This window comes from Mustela erminea, chromosome 5, assembly GCF_009829155.1.
Source record: "Mustela erminea isolate mMusErm1 chromosome 5, mMusErm1.Pri, whole genome shotgun sequence".
NCBI lineage: Eukaryota > Metazoa > Chordata > Mammalia > Carnivora > Mustelidae > Mustela > Mustela erminea.
Genome location: NC_045618.1, coordinates 45,020,056 through 45,043,091, shown reverse-complemented (window position 1 = coordinate 45,043,091; position 23,036 = coordinate 45,020,056). Strand labels below are relative to the sequence as shown.

The window sequence follows — 23,036 nt, the reverse complement described above, 5'->3', positions numbered from 1 at the left end:
TTCAGACACAGTATTTCCTGTATTCAGATTAAACAATATCGAACAAACCAAAGTTATCAGGTTGTTAGAATATTTTTTAAAGATTAAGAGTTCTGTCATCTCATTTCCATAATGTAAGGTTTTGTTTTAAAATATTTTTTATGTCACCCTAAGTATTTGGGTTACAGTTATTTTATTTATGTATCCTAATGCTTTCATTCGTATTTTTCTTGTTCTTTCTTTTAGTCATACAAAGTTTTGTTTGGGTCTTACACCTAGTAAGTTGCGTCTTTTTCATTGGCGTCAGCAAACTATGCCTAGTAAGCCAAGTTTGGTCTGCTACCTTTTTTTGTGAATAAGGTTTTGCTGGAGCACAGCCACACAGTCATTTGTTTATATATTGTCTATGGCCACTTTCTTACGACAGCAGCAAAGTTGAGTGATTGTAGCACAGACCTTTATGACCCACAAAAACCTAAAATATTTACTGTCTGATTCTTTATACAAAAACTTCAGCTCCTGCTTTAATTTGCAGAGAGGGTTTGAATGGGTTGCCCACCCATTCCTAGAACATTTTGGGGTATATTAAAGAAATTCACTCTTTATATATTCTTCATAGTTGAACCTTTGTGTAGGCAGGCAGGTGACATTTCCATGGACTAGTGACTCGTGATGTTGACTAATAACAGGAATATGTAAGATCACATCCTTCCCATAAAATTAAGAAATTCATGTTATTAATTTAACAGATCAACTTTTTGTGTCTCTGTTTCCTCAGTTGGAAATTGAGGACTACATAATCTTCAAGGGCTCTTTTACTTCTGTGGTTCTAACACTAGCTCATGGCATATTTTATTTTCATTTTGAAAAGTAATTTGTAAGTATTGGAAAACAGAACTTTTTATTCTGAGATTTTATTATTGAACAAAGAAGTTCAATGCAGAGAGCCAGAAACTATCATTTGTAAGTTCATGCTATATCCAGATTCTGAATTTGAGGTGCTTAAGGACATGGAAAAGGATTCTTTCTTTCTTTCTTTTTTTATTAGGTTCTGCTTTATTCTTTAAATATCATTTTTAATTTAATACGTTATCCATCCTGGACATTATTCTTTAGATTTTTTTTACTCTTTTCTATTTTATGTGAAAAAATACTCAGCTATACAATTTAGGGAATTTTTCAGGTTGATTATTTTTCATGCTCAGTAAAACTGAAAATTCAGCATTTTTTTAATCTTAAGAATTCTTGCTGAAACATGGGAGGCAGATAAACCATGTATTTGTGGTCATTTTAAATTATTCTAGTAGAATGCTTATAAATTATTTCAGTTACTTTATAATATTGGCTGAATTTCTACATCTTATTTTGAAGTCCTAGGGTTTTACTGACATTGGTATAGTAATTCAGAAATAAGTTAGACAGTCAATATTTTATTTATTTGTTTCTCTGTGGGCATTAGTATTTAAGTAGTTCTCTTCCCAATTCTTTTTCATCTTGTTATGCAACAGATAGAATTTTTGGAGTGCATATTTTATTGGGTACTTAAGATGCATTCCTAAAAGAGAAATTTGGTATATTCACATAATAGGACATTATACAGCACTCAGACAAATGAACTATGGCTACGTGCAATAATGTGAATGAATATTGGCAGTATTATATTGATGGAAGAGAGTATGCCCAAAGAGAGTACATAAAATGCTATTTTTTGTAAAATCAAAACCCACTAAAACTGAACATTCTTTGTCTTGGGAATGAATACATATAAGATAAAACAGTATTTAGTATTAATAAAAGCAAAGGAATGATAAACCCAGCTTAGGGTTAATGACAGCCTTAGCTAGGAGGAAATAGGGAGAGATGGGTTGGAGGAGGAGCAGAGCAGCAGATAGGCAGTTAGAAGTTTTTATCAATTTTCTAGTTCTTGTGTTCATGTTTATTATAAATAAATACAGAAACAGGCCATTTTGGACCAATGATGAGAGTATATCATGAGCCAAGGATTATGATTAATCTAATTCATATACCTGAAGTCAATTAAATTAAAAAAGACAAGGCTTGTAGGAACGGGACATTTATATATTTATTTAAAGTTAATATTGCCATGTGACTTAGACAGCTGTTGAGTTAAAACATATTAACATATTCATTGTCTAATGTTTTCACCTATTATAAGTCTAGAAAATGCCCACTGGCAAAACTAATGGTATTATATCTAGCAACTATTGTGACATCACTTGGTAATTTTAAATAGATACCATTTTACAGTGAATCTCATATATTCTTGTCTGTGAAACTTTGCTTCCTCTATCTAGGAGTTTCACAGCCTGCAATAAATATGCATATGACACAGTGAAAGTGTTTCTTATATTAATGACACCCAAAGGGTGATGTTTGTGTCTCCTTTTTGTGTAAGTTTACTTGCCCTTCTATATTCATTTTTTTGGTAATGTTTCATTGTAGATATGTAGACTTTTTGCTCAGTCTTAACTTTTTGCAAAAATAATGTTAAATCAGATAACGTTGTATTACTGTTAGGTCTTACCAGCAGTGTCCCAAGTGTCTAGTTCTTTTTTGTTCATAAATGGTGGTCTGGTTTAATACTGCAGAGCATTTTAAGCTAAGCATTTTGAGAGCAGCTTCTGCCTTTCTTTTTCTTGTGGCAGCGTGTTGCTAAAGCGCTTAAAGAGACACTGAAACATCAAACAGGGCTTTCCCTTTATTTTCTTACATTGCTCTACTTTTTGTTTGTTTTTTGTTTTTTTACCAAAGCATTTTGCTCAAATTCACTTAATGCATGCATGTATTCAAACATGAGTGTCCATTTCTCACCAGTTGGTATGGTAGCAGCACTCAGCCCTCGTCTAGTTTCAGAATTTATTCTCTACTTGGTTGACATTGATACATGTTTGTTCTGTTTGTAGGTCCTTTGCACAGTCAGTTGGAATCCCTGAGTGACTCTTGGGCTCGCCTGAAACATAGCAGAGACTGGTTATGCAACTCCTCTTACTCCTTTGAGTCTGATTTTGATCTGACCAAGTCTTTGGGAGTTCACACTTTGATTGAAAATGTTGTAAGCTTTGTGAGTGGAGATGTGGGGAATGCCCCAGGTTTTAAGGAACCAGAGGAAAGTATGTCTACAAGTCCCCAAGCCTCCATCATTGCAATGGAACAGCAGCAGTTAAGGGCAGAAGTAAGTCTTTGATATTTCTTCCTCATAAGGCACTAGAGAAACTTAAATCATTGAAAGCACAATAGTAGGAAAATCTTTTCCTTCTCTTCTACTCCTTCCTTCTCCCTTTCCTCCACATGAACTTTTTGATGTCACTCTCATGACTGAAACAGCATAATGTTTTGTTTGAAGTGCACAAAGTTCATTTTTAATTGCCATCTCTTAGAACAAGGTACTTTAATCATAAGTCTTTCCTTGTCTCCTAGAAATCAGGGTGAGACTGGTTGGTGAGCATATAGATATGGTTCTTAGAGCCTCAGTTTTGACCCATTTGTCTCCATTTAAAAAATATTTATATTGCAGAAGACTTCATAGAAACATGCTAAAATCCATACTTTAAAATGACATTTCAAATAATGTCATTAACAAAGTTATGTGAAAAAAAGATCAAATAGTTGTATCAGAGTTACCTCTTGGGTTATTAAAATAGTGTATGAATATTGCTAATCATTGCTTGCTGCTTTTCTACTTGATATTAATGTTTGGGAGACACAAAGTTACTTTTGTAGTTTGTAAGAGCTTTTCTCTATTTTAGCAATGTTTGATAAATAATCTAAACATGTACTAGGAAATGAAACGTATCTCCAGTATATTAATATAAAGTTAAGCATCTTTTCTTTTACTATTTTACAGAAATAAATGGCATATTTGTTATTAAATTATTTTGAAAAATATAAATAAATAAAAAGGGCTAGGTTAGAACCCTTAAGTAATAATGATGAATGCTAAAATTAGTGAGCAAAACTTCAAGGAGACATAAGATGTCTTCATAACCTCAAAGTATCTCCCTCAAAATATTTATTAATTATTCTGGTTTTAACATATATACAAATTCCTTTTTTTTTTTTTTTTTAAGATTTTATTTATTTGAGAGTGGGCGGACATGAACATGGGGGAAGGGCAAAGGGAGAGGGAGAAGTAGACTTCCTGCTGAGCAGGGAGCCAGATACGGGGTTCCATCCCAGGACCCTGAGATCATGACCTGAGCCACCCAGAAACCCTTGTACACAAATTCTTTAATACCCTTCCTTCTAGGAGGTAAAGCTTAATTCCTCCTTTTTCTCTGGGTAAGCTGGACTTAGGAGCTCACGGTTTACAGAGTATAAAAAGGGGAAAAAAATGAATTAATTTTACATTGTGGAAACCTGGCAGACATAATGTTAGCCAAGTGATCAAGAGTAACATCATCGGTAATAGATTATGGTGCTACCATGCATCTCTGAAAATAGTGTGATGAGGACTTTTGGTATTTTCCCCCAAATCCATAACTCTAGTCCAGTCATGAGAAAACATTGGGCAAATCCAAACTGAGGGATATTCTATAAAATACATGAACAGCTCCTCCAAAAGAAAGATGAAAACTGTCACAGACTAAAGGAGACTAAGAAAACATGACAGTTAAATGCAACAAGTTTTCTGGCATTAGATCTTGGAACAGAAGAGGGACATTATGGGAAAACTGGTGAAATCCAAATAAAGTCCATGGCTTAATTATAGTGTTGTGCCAGTGTTCATTTCATAGTTTTAGTAAGTGTACCATAGTTACCTAAGATGATAACATTAGCAAAAGGTAGGGGATGGCATACAGGATACAGGCATACATATGTACCATCTTTCACCTCTTCTGTACATTATTAGGTGTACACTTATTTTAAAATAAAAATTTTATTATAAAAAAGGAGTAGGCTGATTGGCCAGAGTTGTGGGTATTGTCTTCCTAGGGAATATAGAGCCCAGTGTTCAAGAGAATCCCAGAGAAACCTTGCAGAAATACTTTTTTCTAATTCTCGAATTAAACAGTATTCATTCTGTACTACTTTATTATAAGTGAAAGGAGCAATAATCATAGCACCTTACGGTTTTGAAACCTTGACATATTTATTCTCATGAGCATCAAAATAGCTATGTGAGTAGATTAAAGTACTACAGTATTAATCTCTTTTTTTTTTAATAAAGATTTTATTTATATGACAGAGACAGTGAGAGAGGGAACACAAGCTGGGGGACTGGGAGAGGGAGAAGTAGGCTCCCCACTGATCAGGGAGCCTTCTCAATTTCAGGACTCAATTCCAGGACTCTGGGATCATGACCTGAACTGAAGGCAGATAGTTAACTACTGACACCCAGGTGCCCCAGTGTTAGCCTCTTTTGACACATGAAGAAACAGATTCAGGAAGTTAAGTGACTTTTCCAAAGTCAACAGAGTAAAGAGTCTGGCCTTGAAATTAGGTCTCTTATACCCAAATTTATTTTCCCCATTGTCCTGTGTAGCCTCTTATACTGAAGTATGCCTAGTAGAATTTTTAGAAATAGTTTTATTTTATTTTATTTTTATTTATTTTTATTTTTTTAAAGATTTTATTTATTTGACAGACAGAGATCACAAGTAGGCAGAGAGGCAGGCAGAGAGAGAGAGAGAGAGAGAGAGAGAGGGAAGCAGGCTTCCTGCGGAGCAGAGAGCCCGATGCGGGGCTCGATCCCAGGACCCTGAGATCATGACCATAGCCGAAGGCAGCAGCCCAAACCACTGAGCCACCCAGGCGCCCCAGAAATAGTTTGATTTTAAAAAGTCTTAATAATAAAATAAATGTTTAATAAATGGCTTTCTAAGAACTGTCAGAGCTTTCTGTGTGCTAAGTAATATATTATCTGTGTTGGAATTCCTTTATGTTTCAGTTCAGTGAAGGACTCTAAAATATATTTATTTTACTTTTCTCAAGCTTCGTTTAGAAGCACTTCACCAGATCCTCGTTCTGTTGTCTGGGATGGAGGAAAAAGGTAGCGTCTCTCTGGCAGGAAGCAGATCAAGCTCAGGCTTCCAGTCATCCACACTGCTCACGTCTGTGAGGCTACAGTTTTTAGCAGGGTGTTTTGGTTTAGGCACTGTGGGACATGCAGGAGCCAAAGGAGAGAGTGGCCGATTGCATCACTATCAGGTGGGTGATGGATCTGTTGTGTGAGGATGACACCTTGCAGACATTCAGATTACATATATATTTTTTTAACAAAATCAATTTAATAATGCTAAATGTTCTGGTGTTTAATACTGAGGTTTAAAAGTATAAAGATTTTTAAATGATTCTTAAAGATACCTAATTGTTTTAGTTTCCTGAGTAGTAATAGTTGTATATTTGGGATCAGGTGGACCATTTTTACTGTTGTTCTTGTAGATTCTTTGCTGGCTCAGTTTTCTTAACCCTTAGTCATATTGGGTAGAGATAGCTCTAATTTGGGATAGGAATTAATATTTGCGAGGATGGATTTCAAGAATTTACATTTACACTTGATCACTTTACCTGGTTTCTCTGATGGCTTCAAAAAATTTTCTTAAGTGTTGTCTCTATGTCTTCCATATTTGAGAAGAAAATTGCTTTGTGGGAAAGGAGAAAGATTATATAGAATCAAGAATTGTCAAGCATTTAAATATAAGCTTATTATAAAACTTTTATATACTGAAATATGTGGAATAATTAAAAATCACCATAGGGCTTTATCATAGAGTGGGATAAAATGCCATTATTTTTATTTGGGTAGGTGTTATTGTTACTAATAGAAAAAGTAAATTTTTATATATAATTCAGGATGGGATCAGAGCAGCTAAAAGAAATATTCAGATTGAAATCCAGGTGGCCGTGCATAAGATTTATCAACAATTGTCTGCTACCCTAGAGAGAGCTCTGCAAGCAAACAAGCATCACATTGGTGAGTAACTGGTCTGGCAAATGTAAGATGCAAGTTATGTTTGATGCTAGGTACTTTAGGTATTCTGTATCTTGTTTTAACATTAGTAGGTCAATTTACAGGGGGAGAATAAATATTTGAAAATGTAATAGTGTTCCACATTACTATTTATATTTTGGAATATGATTATTTTAGTAAATGCTTTGCTTACTTCAAAGAAAATTCTCTGTTGTCTTTCTTTCTTTTCTAGAAGCCCAGCAACGTCTCCTGTTGGTTACAGTTTTTGCCCTGAGTGTTCACTATCAACCAGTGGATGTTTCTTTGGCAATTTCCACCGGTCTGCTGAATGTATTGTCGCAGTTATGTGGCACAGACACCATGCTGGGACAGCCTCTGCAATTGTTGCCAAAGACGGGTGTTTCCCAGCTTAGCACAGCTTTAAAAGTGGCTAGTACAAGATTGCTCCAGATTCTGGCCATCACTACAGGGTGAGCATTATTAGATGTCTTGGTGGGAGCTATATAGGACTAGTCTTTTTACATTTTAGTAGTTTCCATTTCCCCCAATCTCCTTTATATGTTCGAGCACAAACAATTGCCCAGCTGTGTTATTACCACTGTTCTTTTCCTGTTACTTCATGTAGGACTTATGCTGATAAACTGAGCCCCAAAGTAGTTCAGTCCTTGTTGGACCTACTTTGTAGTCAGTTGAAGAATTTGTTATCCCAAGCTGGTGTACTACTTATGGCCTCTTTTGGAGAAGGGGAAGGAGAAGAGGGTGAAGAAGAAGGAAAAAAAGTTGAATCCAGTGGAGAAACTGAAAAGAAGGACTTCAGAGGTATCATAAACTCTTTTCTGTGTCATCATTCACAAGCATTTATTGAGTCCTTTTTGTGTAAATATCATTAGAATCTAGACTTCTTTCTGTTGTGAGATGTGAAGGAATTTTTTTGAAGGAATTTTTATTCATTCATTTATAAACCCCTTTTCTCTCCAAATATGTATGATTTAAATGAGCTTCTGACCAAACCTTTTCTCCTTAGAGTCTATTAACCTTGATGCAGTGACCATACTGCTTCCTCTTTAGATTCAACTTCTCTTTGGCTGTCCTGGATCTGGAGTGTAGAGGTTCCAGGTGACTGATTCTCCCAGGTTATGTTTTCTTAGCATTTGATCTTCATAGTGCATCTTTAATCATAGTCTTGGCTTAAGTGTTTCCCCAGGACCAAGGTTTTCATATATGGGAAGTCGGTTAGAATTAGAGTAGCTGAACTTCTGCTAGGCTGTTATATTTCCTGGTCACTTGTTATTTTTAAATGTTATATATTTCATCGCTATAATATGACTATCTGATCATAGCTTTAAAAAACTATAGTGAACATTGTAAAACAGCAGAAATGCTACCTTTGTCTGCTACATAATTAAGGAATAAAAGTTTAAAATTGGCCATTTATTTTAAATGTTTTTACAAAACTACCATGTCTTACTATCAAAATAAACTCTGGGAGCCCTTAAAATCCTCTCTGTTAAAATCTTTTAATAATAATAAAATTAGATGAATTAATATTAAAATAATATTGTGGATAGAGGAAATATCCTGTGGATACAAAAATGATTAAACATTGTCTCTGCTCTTGGGAATCTTCTAGGATAACGAGAGAGGCAGACATGCCAACAAATAGTAACAGTGTAATATAAGAGTCTCAGAAGAAAGAGCTAAATTTCTTAAGTCAGAGTCTAAGAGGATGTCCGAGTCTGATTAAGGACCAGTTTTTGGTTTCAGAGGCTACAACTGTGGCAGATTCCTTCTCCCTCTTCACAGAGAGAGGCTCACAAGGGGTAAAATAAACGTAAGCTTTTAATGCCACCTCCTGTTTTTCCTGAGATCCAGCGAGGAATACAAGGTGGTTAAGGTAATAGTTTCTCACCATTCTCTGCTGAATACCATACATATGGACAGCAAGGAGGACATAATAGTGTTACTTCTCAACCTTTAGGTCCCCAGGAAAACTGAGCCCTTCCATATCCAGTAAAGAAAGAGTTCAGAGCGCCTGGGTGGCTCAGTGGTTTGGGGCCTCTGCCTTCGGCTCGGGTCATGATCCCATCGGGCATCGGGCTCTTTGCTCAGCGGGCCGCTTCCTCCTCTCTCTCTGCCTGCCTCTCTGCCTACTTGTGATCTCTTTCTGTCAAATAAATAAATAAAATCTTTGAAAAAAAGAAAGAAAGAAAGAAAGAGTTCTTCTGTGAATGAATCTTGGCAGGTATAACAGCAGGCTAAACCCACACCCATTCCTCTCAGGTCATCCTGGAGAGAATGCTGCTGTCCTCTCTCTATTCGTGGGGATGGCTGGGAGGGAGACTGATTCTGGTCACACATAGTGGCCACCTTTTAATAACCCCACAAACCATCTAAAATACTTTACTAAAAATAAGGTGTACCTTTCATTTCAAACATGGTATTGATACTGAAACAAACTGAATCACCATGGTATATCACCCAGCTTTTTATTATATAATTATTATAATTAATATACAATTATATAATATATAATACAAACATCTGTATATATATAAATATATTAAATAAATATATAAATATACTTTATACTTTATATATACTATTTATACTTTATATATACTTTATATATACTTTAAATATATTTATATATTTAATATATTACAATATATTATAATCATATATAAGTATAATGTATTATAATATATTCATTTTATATAATATATAAATAGATTTTAATATATTTATATATTTAAAATAATAAATTTAAAACAACAAATATATAAATATATAAATATATTTTAAATATATAAAAATATATATTTAAATATTTGTATATAAATAGATTTTAAATAATAAATATACAAATAGATTTTAAATAAATATATTTAAATATATTATGAATACATATAATTATATATAAATAAATATATAATTATATATAATTATATAATTATAATTATATAATTGAAGGTCTCCAGACTTCAGTTAATTTAATTAATTTAGTGTCTTGTTACAGAGGTACTTGCTAGGAGTGAGGTTGGGGTGTAGAATGGAGGGCTCATTGAAGAGGTTTTCCCAAGGATCTCTACCCAGAGAGAAGTTCACATCGAAGAGGTAGCTGGGTAGAGAGAAGATCTCTACCCAGAGAGAAGTTCACATCGAAGAGGTAGCTTTTTAAACTGGATTTTGGAGGAATGTATACAAACAGGTTGGAGTGATATGTGGGTATGTAGGGAAGGCTAATAATTTTATATTCTTCAAATTGATATAAAAATATTTGCTTCTTAGCTTTTAAGCAAAGAAGAGTTAGAGTACAAGGTAGAGAAAGTGTAGCAAAGGAGTACAATGGTCTCCAATTGTTGCCAGCATTCTAGTTCTGTCAGAGACATCTACACCCATCTTCACAGAACAGAAGTCCTCCAGCAATGACGAGATGTCTGTGGAGATAGATTCTGGTCATCTAAGTGTAGCCCATGGTGCGAGGGTCTTTCTCTAAAGTGCTTTGTCTTGTGTGTTTCTTAATTTGACATGCCAGGTTCTCCCTGAAAGGAATGTATACCTTCCTCAGGTAGTTAGGATTTTTTATGTTTTTGTGCCCCTTAGAGATTGACATTCTGGGCAACTGACTCACTGGCATCTCTTCCCCTTGACTGCTGAGAGGGTATGAAAGGTGCTGGATGATGATAGAACATGGTGCATTACAGGAAGAGCAGATAGTTCCCTGGCCTCAAAATGCACAGGGTGGAGGGAAACTGTGAGGGGGTACGAGAGAGAATCTGGTACTAATGCTGCTGGAAAAACTGGGAAGATTGGTTAGGGCACGTTTGTATGAAAGCTGTTTATATATATGGAGTTAGTGCTCAGTCAGATCAGACTCAGGCCTAGAGATTTGTTTCTTTGTAGAATCTGAAAGCACAAAGTATTTTTTAGAGATGTGATTCTTAATTTGATTGGGCTGGGAGAGATCATGGACTTTTTGAAAATGTGATCCAAGTTGTGAACTTTTACTAATCAGGTACACAATTTTCATGCAACTTTAAGGCGGTTCACAGACCAGTTCCTTCAGATTCTAGTTGGTAAAACTCTAGACTTGCATAGAGAACTGTTGTTTTTCAGAATAACAGTTTTAAAAAATGTGCAAAACCAAATACACATACTTTGTTCTAGCAACCTCACTATTGTACACAAATGTAAGAAATGTTTTAAGCTTGGCATTATTTTCTGACCTTTCCTCATTCTGTCCTTTAAGTTTTAAAAATTCAACAGCAGGGCGCCTGAGTGTCTCAGTTGGTTTAGCGTCTGCCTTCAGCTGAGGTCGTCATCCCAGTGTCCTGGGATTAAGACCCCTGTCAGGGCTCCCTGCTCAATGGGGAGCCTGGTTCTCCCCCTCCCTCTGCTGCTCCCCCTGCTTGTGCTTTCTTTTACTCTCTCTCTCTCCTGCTCTCTGACAAATAGATAAATAAAATCTTAAAAAAATAAAATAAATAAAAATTCAGCAGCTAATTGACAACTTAAATTTTAAGTTAAGTTTGGGCTTCCTGCATTTAATGTAAGTTACTTGATATAAGACATTTTTCTGTTGATTTTTGGTTGTAATGTAATCTTGTCTCTTCCCTCTTCAGCTGCTCTTAGGAAACAACATGCAGCCGAACTGCACCTGGGGGATTTTTTAGTTTTTCTTCGCAGAGTTGTATCTTCAAAAGCAATTCAATCAAAAATGGCTTCCCCAAAATGGACAGAAGTGCTTCTAAATATAGCATCTCAGAAGTGTTCTTCAGGTATATGACCTTTACCTTGTAGTAGAGTATTTTTATACATTACTTGTGTTTTATTCAGAGAGTGCCGGGCTTGAGCAACATTGAATAATTAACCTTGATTTCACAACTTTTATTTTCTGAATACTTACTTGATCAAAAGAAAAATGTAATTTCAGAAGTAAAAATTGACAGGAATTTTTTAAAAATTAATTTAATTTTTTTTCAGTGTTCCAAAATTCATTGTGCACCACACCAGTGCTCCATGCAGTTCATGCCCTCCTTTATACCCACCACCAGGCTCAAAACCCTCGCCCCAAAACCCTTAGTTTGTTTCTCAGAGTCCACAGTCTCTCATGGTTTGTCTCCCCTTCCAATTTCCCCCAACTCCCTTCTCTCCATCTCCCAATGTCCTCCATGTTATTCTTTATGCTCCACAAGTAAGTGAAACCATATGATAATTGACTCTCTCTGCTTGACTTATTTCACTTACTTCACTCAGCATAATCTCCTCCAGTCCCATCCATGTTGATACAAAAATTGGGTATTCATCCTTTCTGATGGAGTCGTAATACTCCATTATATAAATGAATTATATCTTCTTTATCCATTCATCCATTTTAATAGAAAGTAGCAGCAGACTAGATTATGGATTTAACCTAAAGAACTTGATGCTATTTGCTTGGATTATCATAATAAAAATAAGCAGAGAATATCCTATTTAAAATGATAATTTGGCACAGGTTTTGACATCACTTCTTGATTATCAAAATGCAGATCTCATTTGTTCACTCATAATATGATTTCTGTTGTCTTGATTGTAACTTCTGATTGTGTGCTGTCTATGAAAGTTCTGTGTAATAAGCTTACTTCCCAGTTCTTAGCCTAAACATCTAGTCTGCTTGCATAGATTATTGTCCTTCCTTTCCTAGTCTTTTTTTTAATTATGGTAAAATACACATAAAATTTACAGTGATAAAATAAGATATAAAAATTTACAGTTTTAACTATTTAAGCATATAGTTAAATGATATTCAGTACATTCATAGTGTTACTCAACCATCCATATGTTCCATTTCCAGAATTTTTTCATCAAACCCTGGTCTTTCTTAAATGTGCTTAAACATCATTTAATCTTATGTGGTACATGTTATTTTATATGTATGCATTCTCAATATACTTTGCTAGTTTTTCTTAACTAGTATAATTTAGAACAGCCCCCCCCCCCATTTAATAAGGTGAGGCTTTTACTGATTAATGTCTTAGAGCATGAAGAAAAAAATGGAGATAGTCATTTATTTTTAAGGGTGGTTTTGTTGTGGTAGAAGGTATTTTTAAAAAACCGTCATTATTCTGCCTCTACCTTTACTTACTTTAGAAAAGTACAAACCGCCTACTTCCCATTAATCCTAACAATTTCTGGGAGGCAGTCAGGGCATGGATGGAGAAGAAGCCAAGAAAGGGTATGATAAGCCTGAGCTTTGGAGATTAACAGACCTCTTTTAAGTTCTACCTCTGCTGAGCTGTGGTCCCCTTATTTCACTTCTCTCAGCCTTGTTTACCTTATCAGTAAAACGGGGGTTTGTGAAGATCAACAGAGTTAATGTGTATGAAATGTATAACATAGTACCTGGCACAGTAGTTACTATAGTGCTACTCCCTTTATATATACACATAACTCCCCCACCCCCACCCACGGGTGCTCTGTCTCTCTTACTCTAAAAAAATAAATCTTAAAAAAAATAAAGGGGTGATTGGATGGCACAGTTGGTTAAGTGTCCCATTCTTGGTTTTGGCTCAGGACATGATCTCAGGGTTGTGAGGTTGAGCCCCCCTGTTGGGCTCCACACTTAGTCTGCTTAAGACTGTTCCTTTCCTTCTCTCTTTGCCCCTTGACGCACGTGCCACCTCTCTCTCTCTCTCCCTCTCTCTCTAATAAATAAATCTTATATATGCATAAAAACTTGAGATACATTGGGAATGGGATGAGTCCAGAATTCTTGTGATAATAGGTTGAAGTGTAGTCCATTCCAACCATAAATGCTTAGGAGCCTCAGATATTTTTATTCAAGAGGTTCATTTACATTTTGAATGTAAGTCACGCTGATAATAAGAATATGTTTTTTTTCCCCCTCCCAGGTATTCCTCTAGTTGGTAACCTAAGAACGAGGCTCCTTGCACTTCACGTCCTTGAGGCTGTTTTACCAGCTTGTGAATCTGGTGTAGAAGATGATCAAATGGCTCAGGTTCCTATTCTTTAAAGCTATTAGAAGATATTTTCACATCTGTAACATAATTCACCCAAAATCTGAATTACAGTCTCTCCAGTGGTAAATGTGTCATTTATTCAGTAGCAAAACTTCAGCTTCTGAGATTGCTTTATTATTTCATTTCCAAGCAAGAAGAAAGAAATTAAGCTTATGGGTGTGAGGAGTAGGGATATAGTGAATATTTGGAAGGTCAGAAGGAAAAGAAAATCTGTGGAATTTCTTAGTAGGTTTGGGCTTTAGAGAGAGAGAAGTGTGTGAGGTTGTGTGGCCTTACCAGAGGTCCATATAATGAGGAAACATGAGGGTGATGGAACCCACTAGGAAGGGGGTTAATGGTCTTCCTAAAAAAGGATGTTTAAGTTACAACCACCTAGAGTAGCTTGGACATTAGTATAATCAAATTTCATATTTGACTTAATATTACAGTTACATGACATTTTTTCTAAAATTACTTAAAATCACCTTTTACAAATTATATCATTCTTTTTCCTTCAATAAATAGGTTGTTGAACGCCTCTTTTCCCTTCTCTCAGACTGTATGTGGGAGACACCCATTGCTCAGGCCAAACATGCTATTCAGATAAAGGAAAAAGAACAAGAAATAAAGTCACAGGTAAGTGATTCTTCCAAAAAGGTATTTTTAGACAGCACAAGTGACTGTCTTGTCTCCTGTCTCTGGACTCCTTCTGCTCTGAGGGACTTCGTTCTATCAGTTATTCCATATTCTCTCTGCACCGTCTCCTTCTCCACTGGTTCCTTCTTCTGAACTTATAAACATTGATCTTTCCTGCCCTCCCCTAAGTCCTGTTTTTACCCATCTTCTCACTTGTCCTTCATTGCTAAGCTTCCCAGAAGAGTAATTATATACATATTTATAAACCACTCCTTAGTTCTCATTATTTCTTCAATTGGATTGTTGATCTTCCATCAGAGCACTGAAATTAAATGACAAAAGTAAGCGCTAATTGCTAAATGTAGGATGCAGTTTTTTGTCCATATCTTACTTGATCTCAGGAAACACTAGCCTTCTGTTGTTTTCAAAATACTGGCTTCTTCTACATCTCCATTCCTCTGCCAATCCTTGGTTTCCTCTAGAGGCATTTCTTCTTTGGTGCCACATTTTCCTTCCCTCCATCCCAAACTCTGTTGCTTTTAAGAGTTCTAGTCTTACATTTTCCAGTATTTTGGAATATACCTGGAACCATTTTACCTATATGCAGTGGCTTCTAAACTTAAATGCCAATCCAGGTGTCTCCCCATCAAACTTTTTTACTTTTCTCCCTGTCCCATTTTTTAATTGGTGGCACCACCATTCACATAGCATTCCAAACCTGTATTCTTGGGAATTCTGACTCTCCTAATGTCACCCCATCTATGTAGTCAGTAGGCCTCATTGATTTTAATTCCTAAATCATTCTTAAATTCATTTATGTAGCTACTTTAATCTTTCTCTTGGTTTTCATGAGTCCACACTTTGTGTGGTTTTTCTTCTATCTCAGTACAATGGTTTTTTCTCATTCTCTGTTACTGGTTCTTCCTCTTCTGTTTAAGTGTTGGAATATTGCAAGGCTTGGTTCCAAGACCCCTTCATTTTTCAACCATCATCCCCGTTCTCTTTCCTTTACCCAACAAAACCTTACCCAGACCCATATACTGTTGCTTCCCAAATTTTTAATTCCATTTCTAACATTTTCCTGGAATTCTAGACTTACATACTCGCCTTCTACTTGCCTTACCACATGTCTAGTAGGCATCTCCTATTTAATAGCATTTTTAGTTATCACATCCTGTTCCTTCCCCAGCTTTACTATCTTCCTCATTAGTGACTTGACTAAAAAGCCTAGGAGTCGTCATTGATTCTTCTCTATCACCACTTTCCATCCCCCATTTTCTACATTCATACAATCTCCAAGTCCTGTTGTTTCTTCTGTAAAATAGAACTTGAATTTGCCACCTTCTCAGTTCCTCTGCCATCAGCCCGTTCCAAGCCACTGTCATCTCTGGTGTGGACTTATGCAAAAGTCTCCTAAATGGACTTTCTTTTTTCAGTGTTAATTCCCTGTAGTCTTTTCTCTGAGTGGGATTCAGAGTGATCTTTTAAATTGTAAATCATATCATGTTGGTCTCATGCTTAAAACCCTCCAATGGTTTCTCATCATTTGGGGGATAAAGTCTAGAACTACTTGGTCTTCGCTTTGCTCACTATGCTTAGAACAATTTGCCTTCTTCCTGTTTCTTGAGCACACTGAGTTTCTTACTTCTTTCATGCCAGTTTCTACCCAGAAGACTTCCCTTCAGATAGGTTTTTCAGACATCAACTTCTTAGTATTCAGGTTTTAACTTAATTAATGACTTCTTCAGAGTGCCCTTTCCTGATCCTTAATCTAGAGTTAGTTGTCACATACTCTGTTACATCATTTGCTTTAATTTGGACATAGCACATACCTGATTTTTTTTTTTTGTTAATGTATCTTCTGTTTCTACCTTCTAAAATAAAATTTCTGGATAGTTCTATCTACATATATATGTTATTATTATTATTATATATTTTTTATAAATATATAATATATATACTTTATATATTTATATATAAATGTTTATATATACATATATAAAAGTTCTGGGGACACCTGGGTGGCCCAGTGGGTTAAGCCTCTGCCTTCAGCTCAGGTCATGATCTCAGGGTCCTGGGATTGATCCCCACATCGGGCTCTCTGCTTAGCAGGGAGCCTGCTTCCCCCCCCTCTCTGCCTACTTCTGATCTCTGTCTGTCAAATAAATAAATAAAATTCTTTAAAAAAAAAAAAAAAGTTCTGTGAGAGCAGAGACGTTATATATCTAATATACTGTTGAACATTTAGGACCTGGTAGAGTGTCTGGTACATAGTAGATGCTTAATAAATACTCATGAACGAATAATAAATTGAAGTCCTCACTGTTTTTTACCTGAACTCTTGCAGTAATCACCCAGTCGATCTCTCAGCCTTTATCCCGTATACCCCTGGTAAAACAATGTTTATAAAACACTGATCTGATTAGAGGTCCTCTATATAAATTTGTGTAAGCATTCCCTATTGTCTATGTTCAAACTTTAAATGGCATTCAGGGCCTTCCATGATTTTGTTCCTTTTTCTCTTTCTATCCTCCTTTTCTGCCAGTCTCATCCTCCATACATTCCCTCTGCTTGCAATTACTATAAATCACTGAACTCTGTTGTACCTCCATGCCTTGGCACAATGCTGTACATACTGCCCTAAATGCCTTTCTTTTCTTTGATCAGCTGCTGAATGCCGCCTTATTATTTACAACTCAGCTCAGAAGTCATCCTCTTCTGAATACTTTCCTTATCCTTCCTGTGCATGTTTAGACACTTACACCTTTATGTTTCTGCTATACTGGTCATGTAACTTCTGTTATTCTCTCACAAAAGTGGTATTATTTATTTCTCTGGCCCCTAATTGGACTGTAAGCTTTATGCAGAGACCATGCTGTATTTATCATTATGTTCCCATTGCCTGCACAGTACCTGGTACATTAATAAATATCTGTGGACTCAAACTAAGGAGTCTTTGAATGTGTATTAACTGAGATCTGGATTATTCCAAAGTACTGACCAAGGTTCCTTTTTGGTAGAAGCAGGGAGAGTTGGAGGAAGAAGATGAGAATCTTCCTATACAAGAAGTATCATTTGACCCAGAGAAAGCTCAGTGTTGCCTAGTGGAGAATGGACAGATTTTAACTCACGGCAGTGGAGGTAAAGGGTATGGATTGGCATCAACTGGAGTAACTTCTGGATGCTATCAGTGGAAGGTATGGAGAATTCTAAGTAGTTTTTAACATTTTGTCTTTTGGTCCTTTTTTCCCCAGGTTCTTATAAAATAATGTATCAAAAACTTTTAAAAAATCATATGTAGGGGCACTTGGTTGTCTCAGTCAGTAAAGCATTTGACTCTTGCTCTCAGGGTCATGAGTTCAAGCCCCCTGTTGGGCGTGGAGCCTACTTAAAAAAAAAAAAAATACACTGTAGTAAATGTTTTATCATTATGTAAGATGTTAACATAAATGGAACTGAATGAACGTATACAAGAACTCAATTATTTTTGTAACTCTCCTGTAAATTCTTCTCAAGTTATCTCAAAAATTTTCTAACTGAACAGAAGAAATTATGATAATCCCTTTTATGAGGAGGTCACAGAGATCATACTCAGCCATGAAAATATAGTAGTCTGTGTGATGTTTCTGCTTAGGAAAGCCCATGAGAGACTCAGTGCCCAAGATTTTTATATGGGTCCTGGTCACATACCCTCTGCCTGATACACACAAATTTTAGATTCCCAGAGGGAAAGGAGGTGTTTATACTAAAAGATATTGTTGTACAATTTTATTGTAAAGAGATTATGGCCAAGAGCCAAGGGGATGGACTGTGCCAAAAAGGAATTAATACAGCAGTTATAGCCAGTTAGCTCCAATTTCGATGGTTCCATCAAAGAACAAGCCCTTTCCTAGGGGCATCCACAAGTGACTCAGACAGTCCAGCCAGAATCTGTGATGTTTTCAGAGTTTGTGGTCCCACAGAGGAGTCCTAAATCTGCAACAGTCCCAGAATTTGAGTTTTGTTCTTTGGGCCAGTACCTTAGAAAGGCCTGCTTGCAATGTTGGTCTCTGGCTGAAATTTGGAACTAGACTGGTAAACAGTTTCCTTCACCAATAGAAAATTTCCCTAACTGATAAGGGTTGCTCATTGTGCGTAGACTGTTTTATACAACAATATCATTTAGCATAAACATCTCCTTTCCCTTTGAGAATCTAAAATTTTTCTAAAGGTTTAAAAACCTCAATTCTATCTTAATCATTTATCTAGTGAGGAGCCTAGAAAAGATCAGTCTCTTCCTGGAAGAACTTCTTTTAATAAAAGGCTTTACTAACATGTGTATATCAAAAGAAAGATGAGATGATAGAGTCAAACTATCAGTCTGTTACTGCAAACTGCAAGTAATCCAAAAAGCTGAACATAAGCCAACACCAGTGTGATGTCCCCAAGAAGAGGGCGAAGGTCCAGTCGATTAAGAGTGGATGGCAAAGTCGTACTCCCTGTGGTATGCCTTCCTCCAACTACAGCTTTCAGCAGGAATCACAAGTTAGAGTAGTGAAATCAGTTTCTGTGTCAGAAATACAGAGCTAGTCAGCTCAAATTTTGATGGTTCCATCAAAGAACAAGCCGTTTCCTAAAGGCATCTGCAAGTGACCCAGACAGTCCAGCCAGAATCTATGATGTTTTCAGAGTTTGTGGCCCCACAGAGGAGTCCTAAATCTGTGACAGTCCCAGAATTTGAGTTTTGTTCTTTGGGCCAGTTCCTGCTTTTGAATTGAGCACAGCTCATGTTGGGTTGAAATAGCCCATGGCAGACAGTATTGCATTTCAGCTTAGAGTCAGGTCCAGGCAATAAAAATCTGTAAATTTGGAATTCTAAAAAGCTAACAAGTTTTTTTTGGCAGCATTGAAGCCTAGAAATTGTCAGACCAAACTGCTGTGTTTCAAGTCCAGGTAACAACCAAGGCTTTTCTAAAAGGCTCTTCTTGGCCTAGTCAGTCTTCAAGTCCAAATTTAGCCAGTCAGAAATATGCACTTTAGGTTAGAAAAGCATTAGCCTCTGAGAGTCAGACATCATATTTTACTGATGAACTCAATGGCAATTGAAAACTACTTTTTAAAACTCTGAAAATATATCTGTGAATCTCTGGAGATTATCTAATCACTCTTCATATGTTGTCTCCCTTTTTTCTGAGGCTCCATTAAGCAAAAATCATATCAAAAAATCATCAGTTATGGAAACTTATTTTATTTCTGATACTCAAAAGAGTTTAAATTTACCAACTGGTGGCAAAAAACAAGGGAGTTGTGTCTCCCTAACAATTTTTCCTTTCTAGCTTTCACTGATCAGGATGGTCCCTTAGCATTTATGAAGTTATAAGCCTATAACATTTTACATCAAATTTTATCATACATCTAGTTGCAGAACCACAAAATAAAGTTGTTTTATTTTTAATTTAAAAATTTTAAATGTAAAACTTTTCCCTATCAGATGTCAAATTTTCTCAAAGTCTTAGCAGTAAATTTAGGGTAATTGGATGGGTCAAGGGCACTGCTACAGCAGTGGAAGTATCTAGTCTAAAGAAAATAACTGGAGAGGTGTTTTTGTTTTCTTTCTCTGTTTCCTTTCCTTTCCTTTCTCTTTCCTCTTTCCCCTTCCGTGTCCCTTCCCTTCCCTTTTTCGCTTTCCCTTCTCTTCCCTTTCCCTTCCCCTTCCTCCTCTCCTCTCCCCTCCTTCCCTCTCCCCTTCCTTCCATTCCTTTCCCCTTCCCCGTTCTTCTTCCTCCTCCCCTTCTTTTTCTTTTTCTTTTCTCTCTTCTCTTCTCTTCAGCTTCGTTCCAGCTCTGGGAACTGATTTAACTTTTTTCCTCTTGGAGGAAAGACCCAACACACTTCTAATATTTTTGGTCTACCCTCAATTCACCTTCAGGGAAATTTGAACTCTTTGCCCTCCCACTCAGAGGAGAAACAATTACAAATTAATTTTTTTTTTAATTTATTTTTATTTTTATTTTTTTATTTTTTATAAACATATATTTTTATCCCCAGGGGTACAGGTCTGTGAATCGCCAGGTTTACACACTTCACAGCACTCACCAAAGCACATACCCTCCCCAATGTCCATAATCCCACCCGCTTCTCCCAACCCCCCTCCCCCAGCAACCCTCAGTTTGTTTTGTGAGATTAAGAGTCACTTATGGTTTGTCTCCCTCCCAATTCCATCTTGTTTCATTGATTCTTCTTCTACCCACTTAAGCCCCCATGTTGCATCACCACTTCCTCATATCAGGGAGATCATATGATAGTTGTCTTTCTCTGCTTGACTTATTTCGCTAAGCATGATACGCTCTAGTTCCATCCATGTTGTCGCAAATGGCAAGATTTCATTTCTTTTGATGGCTGCATAGTATTCCATTGTGTATATATACCACATCTTCTTGATCCATTCATCTGTTGATGGACATCTAGGTTCTTTCCATAGTTTGGCTATTGTGGACATTGCTGCTATAAACATTCAGGTGCACGTGCCCCTTTGGATCACCACGTTTGTATCTTTAGGGTAAATACCCAGTAGTGCAATTGCTGGGTCATAGGGCAGTTCTATTTTCAACATTTTGAGGAACCTCCATGCTGTTTTCCAGAGTGGCTGCACCAGCTTGCATTCCCACCAACAGTGTAGGAGGGTTCCCCTTTCTCCGCATCCTCGCCAGCATTACAAATTAATTTTTATTCTTTGGCCTATCCAAAGCCCATTTACAGGGGCCCATTATTTTCCCTCCCATAAGAGAGAACATCACAAATTTTACCCTGACTGCCTTTTTTTTTTTTCCCCTCACTTTAACAAGGCCAAAAGCAGTCACGGGAGCCAGTGAGCTAACTCTTTTATAGTTGGATCTCTTAATAAGAGTTCCGTAGGTAATTTTATCTCTCCAAACAGACAGTAATTCACCTGCTGTTTCATAACACATGTAACTCCATAGCCACCAGACTCCCGAGTTTTGTTTTTTCCTACTTCTCTCCCTCTCTCTCTCTTTTCTCCAAATATTGCTGTAACTGTATTTCAATCAGTAAGTTCTAATGACTCTTCTTGTTGGCCACCACTGTGTCAAGAGTCCCCCAAATCACCCCTATATTCAAAGATTTGGTGGAAGAACTCCTAGGACTCAGCATATAGTTGTACTTATGACTAAGATTTACTGTAACCATCCACTAAGGACTCAAAGCTGGATAAAAGAGGAAAAGACAAAGGTGGAATCTGGAGGAATCCATGTGCATGCTTTTTATGTTCTCTCCGTCCCATGAGGGCTCACATGGAATATGCTCTTTCCTGGCAACAAAGAACAGCAGCATGTGTGCAGTGTGTTAGGGAAGCCCATTAGAGACTTCACACCTGACATTTTTACCGGGGGCTCATCATGAATGTGTGCTCTGCCTCGCATGTATCAAAATTCCAGACTGCCAGGAGGAAAGCAAGGATTCAGCATAAACCACATTGTTCAAACACTGTATGCCTGATGAGCTACCTTTATCACTTAGGGAAAGTTTTGTATCAGTGTAGGAAACTATTTACCAGTTGAATTCCCAGAGACTATCCAAGGGCCAGTGTTACAAGCAGGGCTTTTTAAAGGTAGGAGCCTCGGGGACCTGGGTAGCTCAGTTGGTTAAGCATCTGACTCTTGATTTTGGCTCAGGTCATGATCATAGGGTTGTGAGATCAAGCCCCATGTTGGGTTCCATACTGGGTGTGGAGCCTGCTTAAGATTCTTTCTCTAACTTTCTCTACCTTTCCCTCTGCCCCTCCCCACCCTACTCTCCCTGTCCAAAGAAAAAAAGGAGGGGGCACTTTCAGGCCTGCTATATTAACTCTTCTCTGCACGGAAATATGCATAAAAGAGTAGTTAGAAAATTTGAATGTAAAGAACTGAAGCTTTCCATTAATGATTTTCTGGACTGGACATACCTCTACAGCTTCATAATTGAAATATAAGCTAAAATTATTTAAATAAGTACTCAAAGGTTACTCTAAATGTTCTACAGGTAAAAATTTAATTTCTGCCTAAATTGTTATAAAATGATGAAACTTTGATTTGTATGTTATTTTCACTTAGGCTGGAAATAAATTTACCATATTCCCATAAATGCATCAGTGTTGTTTATGAGCATATTCCCTAGTATTGGTTTATGCAGTTAACAGTATATATACAGGTTTTTTTGATATTAGTGATCATTACCACTTTCATTTTATTTTAGTTTTACATTGTGAAGGAAAACAGAGGTAATGAAGGCACATGTGTTGGAGTTTCTCGCTGGCCAGTACATGACTTTAACCACCGTACTACCTCAGATATGTGGCTCTACCGGGCCTACAGTGGTAACCTTTATCACAATGGAGAACAGACTCTGACATTATCCAGCTTTACTCAAGGAGATTTCATTACTTGTGTGCTGGACATGGAAGCCAGGACCATTTCCTTTGGGAAAAATGGAGAGGTACTGAAACTCATTCACAA

At 36.7% G+C, this 23,036-nt stretch overlaps 1 protein-coding gene across 8 annotated transcripts in view; it reads left to right on the top strand.

The window, feature by feature from the left end:
* The window catches only part of HERC1 (HECT and RLD domain containing E3 ubiquitin protein ligase family member 1), a 187,582-nt gene that overhangs the window by 100,174 nt on the left and 64,372 nt on the right, over positions 1-23,036 (top strand). For 7 of the 8 annotated variants that reach the window (XM_032342792.1, XM_032342798.1, XM_032342796.1 and 4 more), the window contains 10 exons: positions 2,904-3,172; positions 5,932-6,147; positions 6,793-6,913; positions 7,143-7,380; positions 7,536-7,729; positions 11,533-11,688; positions 13,804-13,910; positions 14,437-14,547; positions 17,568-17,744; positions 22,777-23,016. In XM_032342792.1, coding sequence (XP_032198683.1) covers positions 2,904-3,172; positions 5,932-6,147; positions 6,793-6,913; positions 7,143-7,380; positions 7,536-7,729; positions 11,533-11,688; positions 13,804-13,910; positions 14,437-14,547; positions 17,568-17,744; positions 22,777-23,016 — 1,829 coding nt within the window. The remainder of the gene's footprint in view (positions 1-2,903; positions 3,173-5,931; positions 6,148-6,792; positions 6,914-7,142; positions 7,381-7,535; positions 7,730-11,532; positions 11,689-13,803; positions 13,911-14,436; positions 14,548-17,567; positions 17,745-22,776; positions 23,017-23,036) is intronic. The other variant, XM_032342793.1, reaches the window with a different exon arrangement.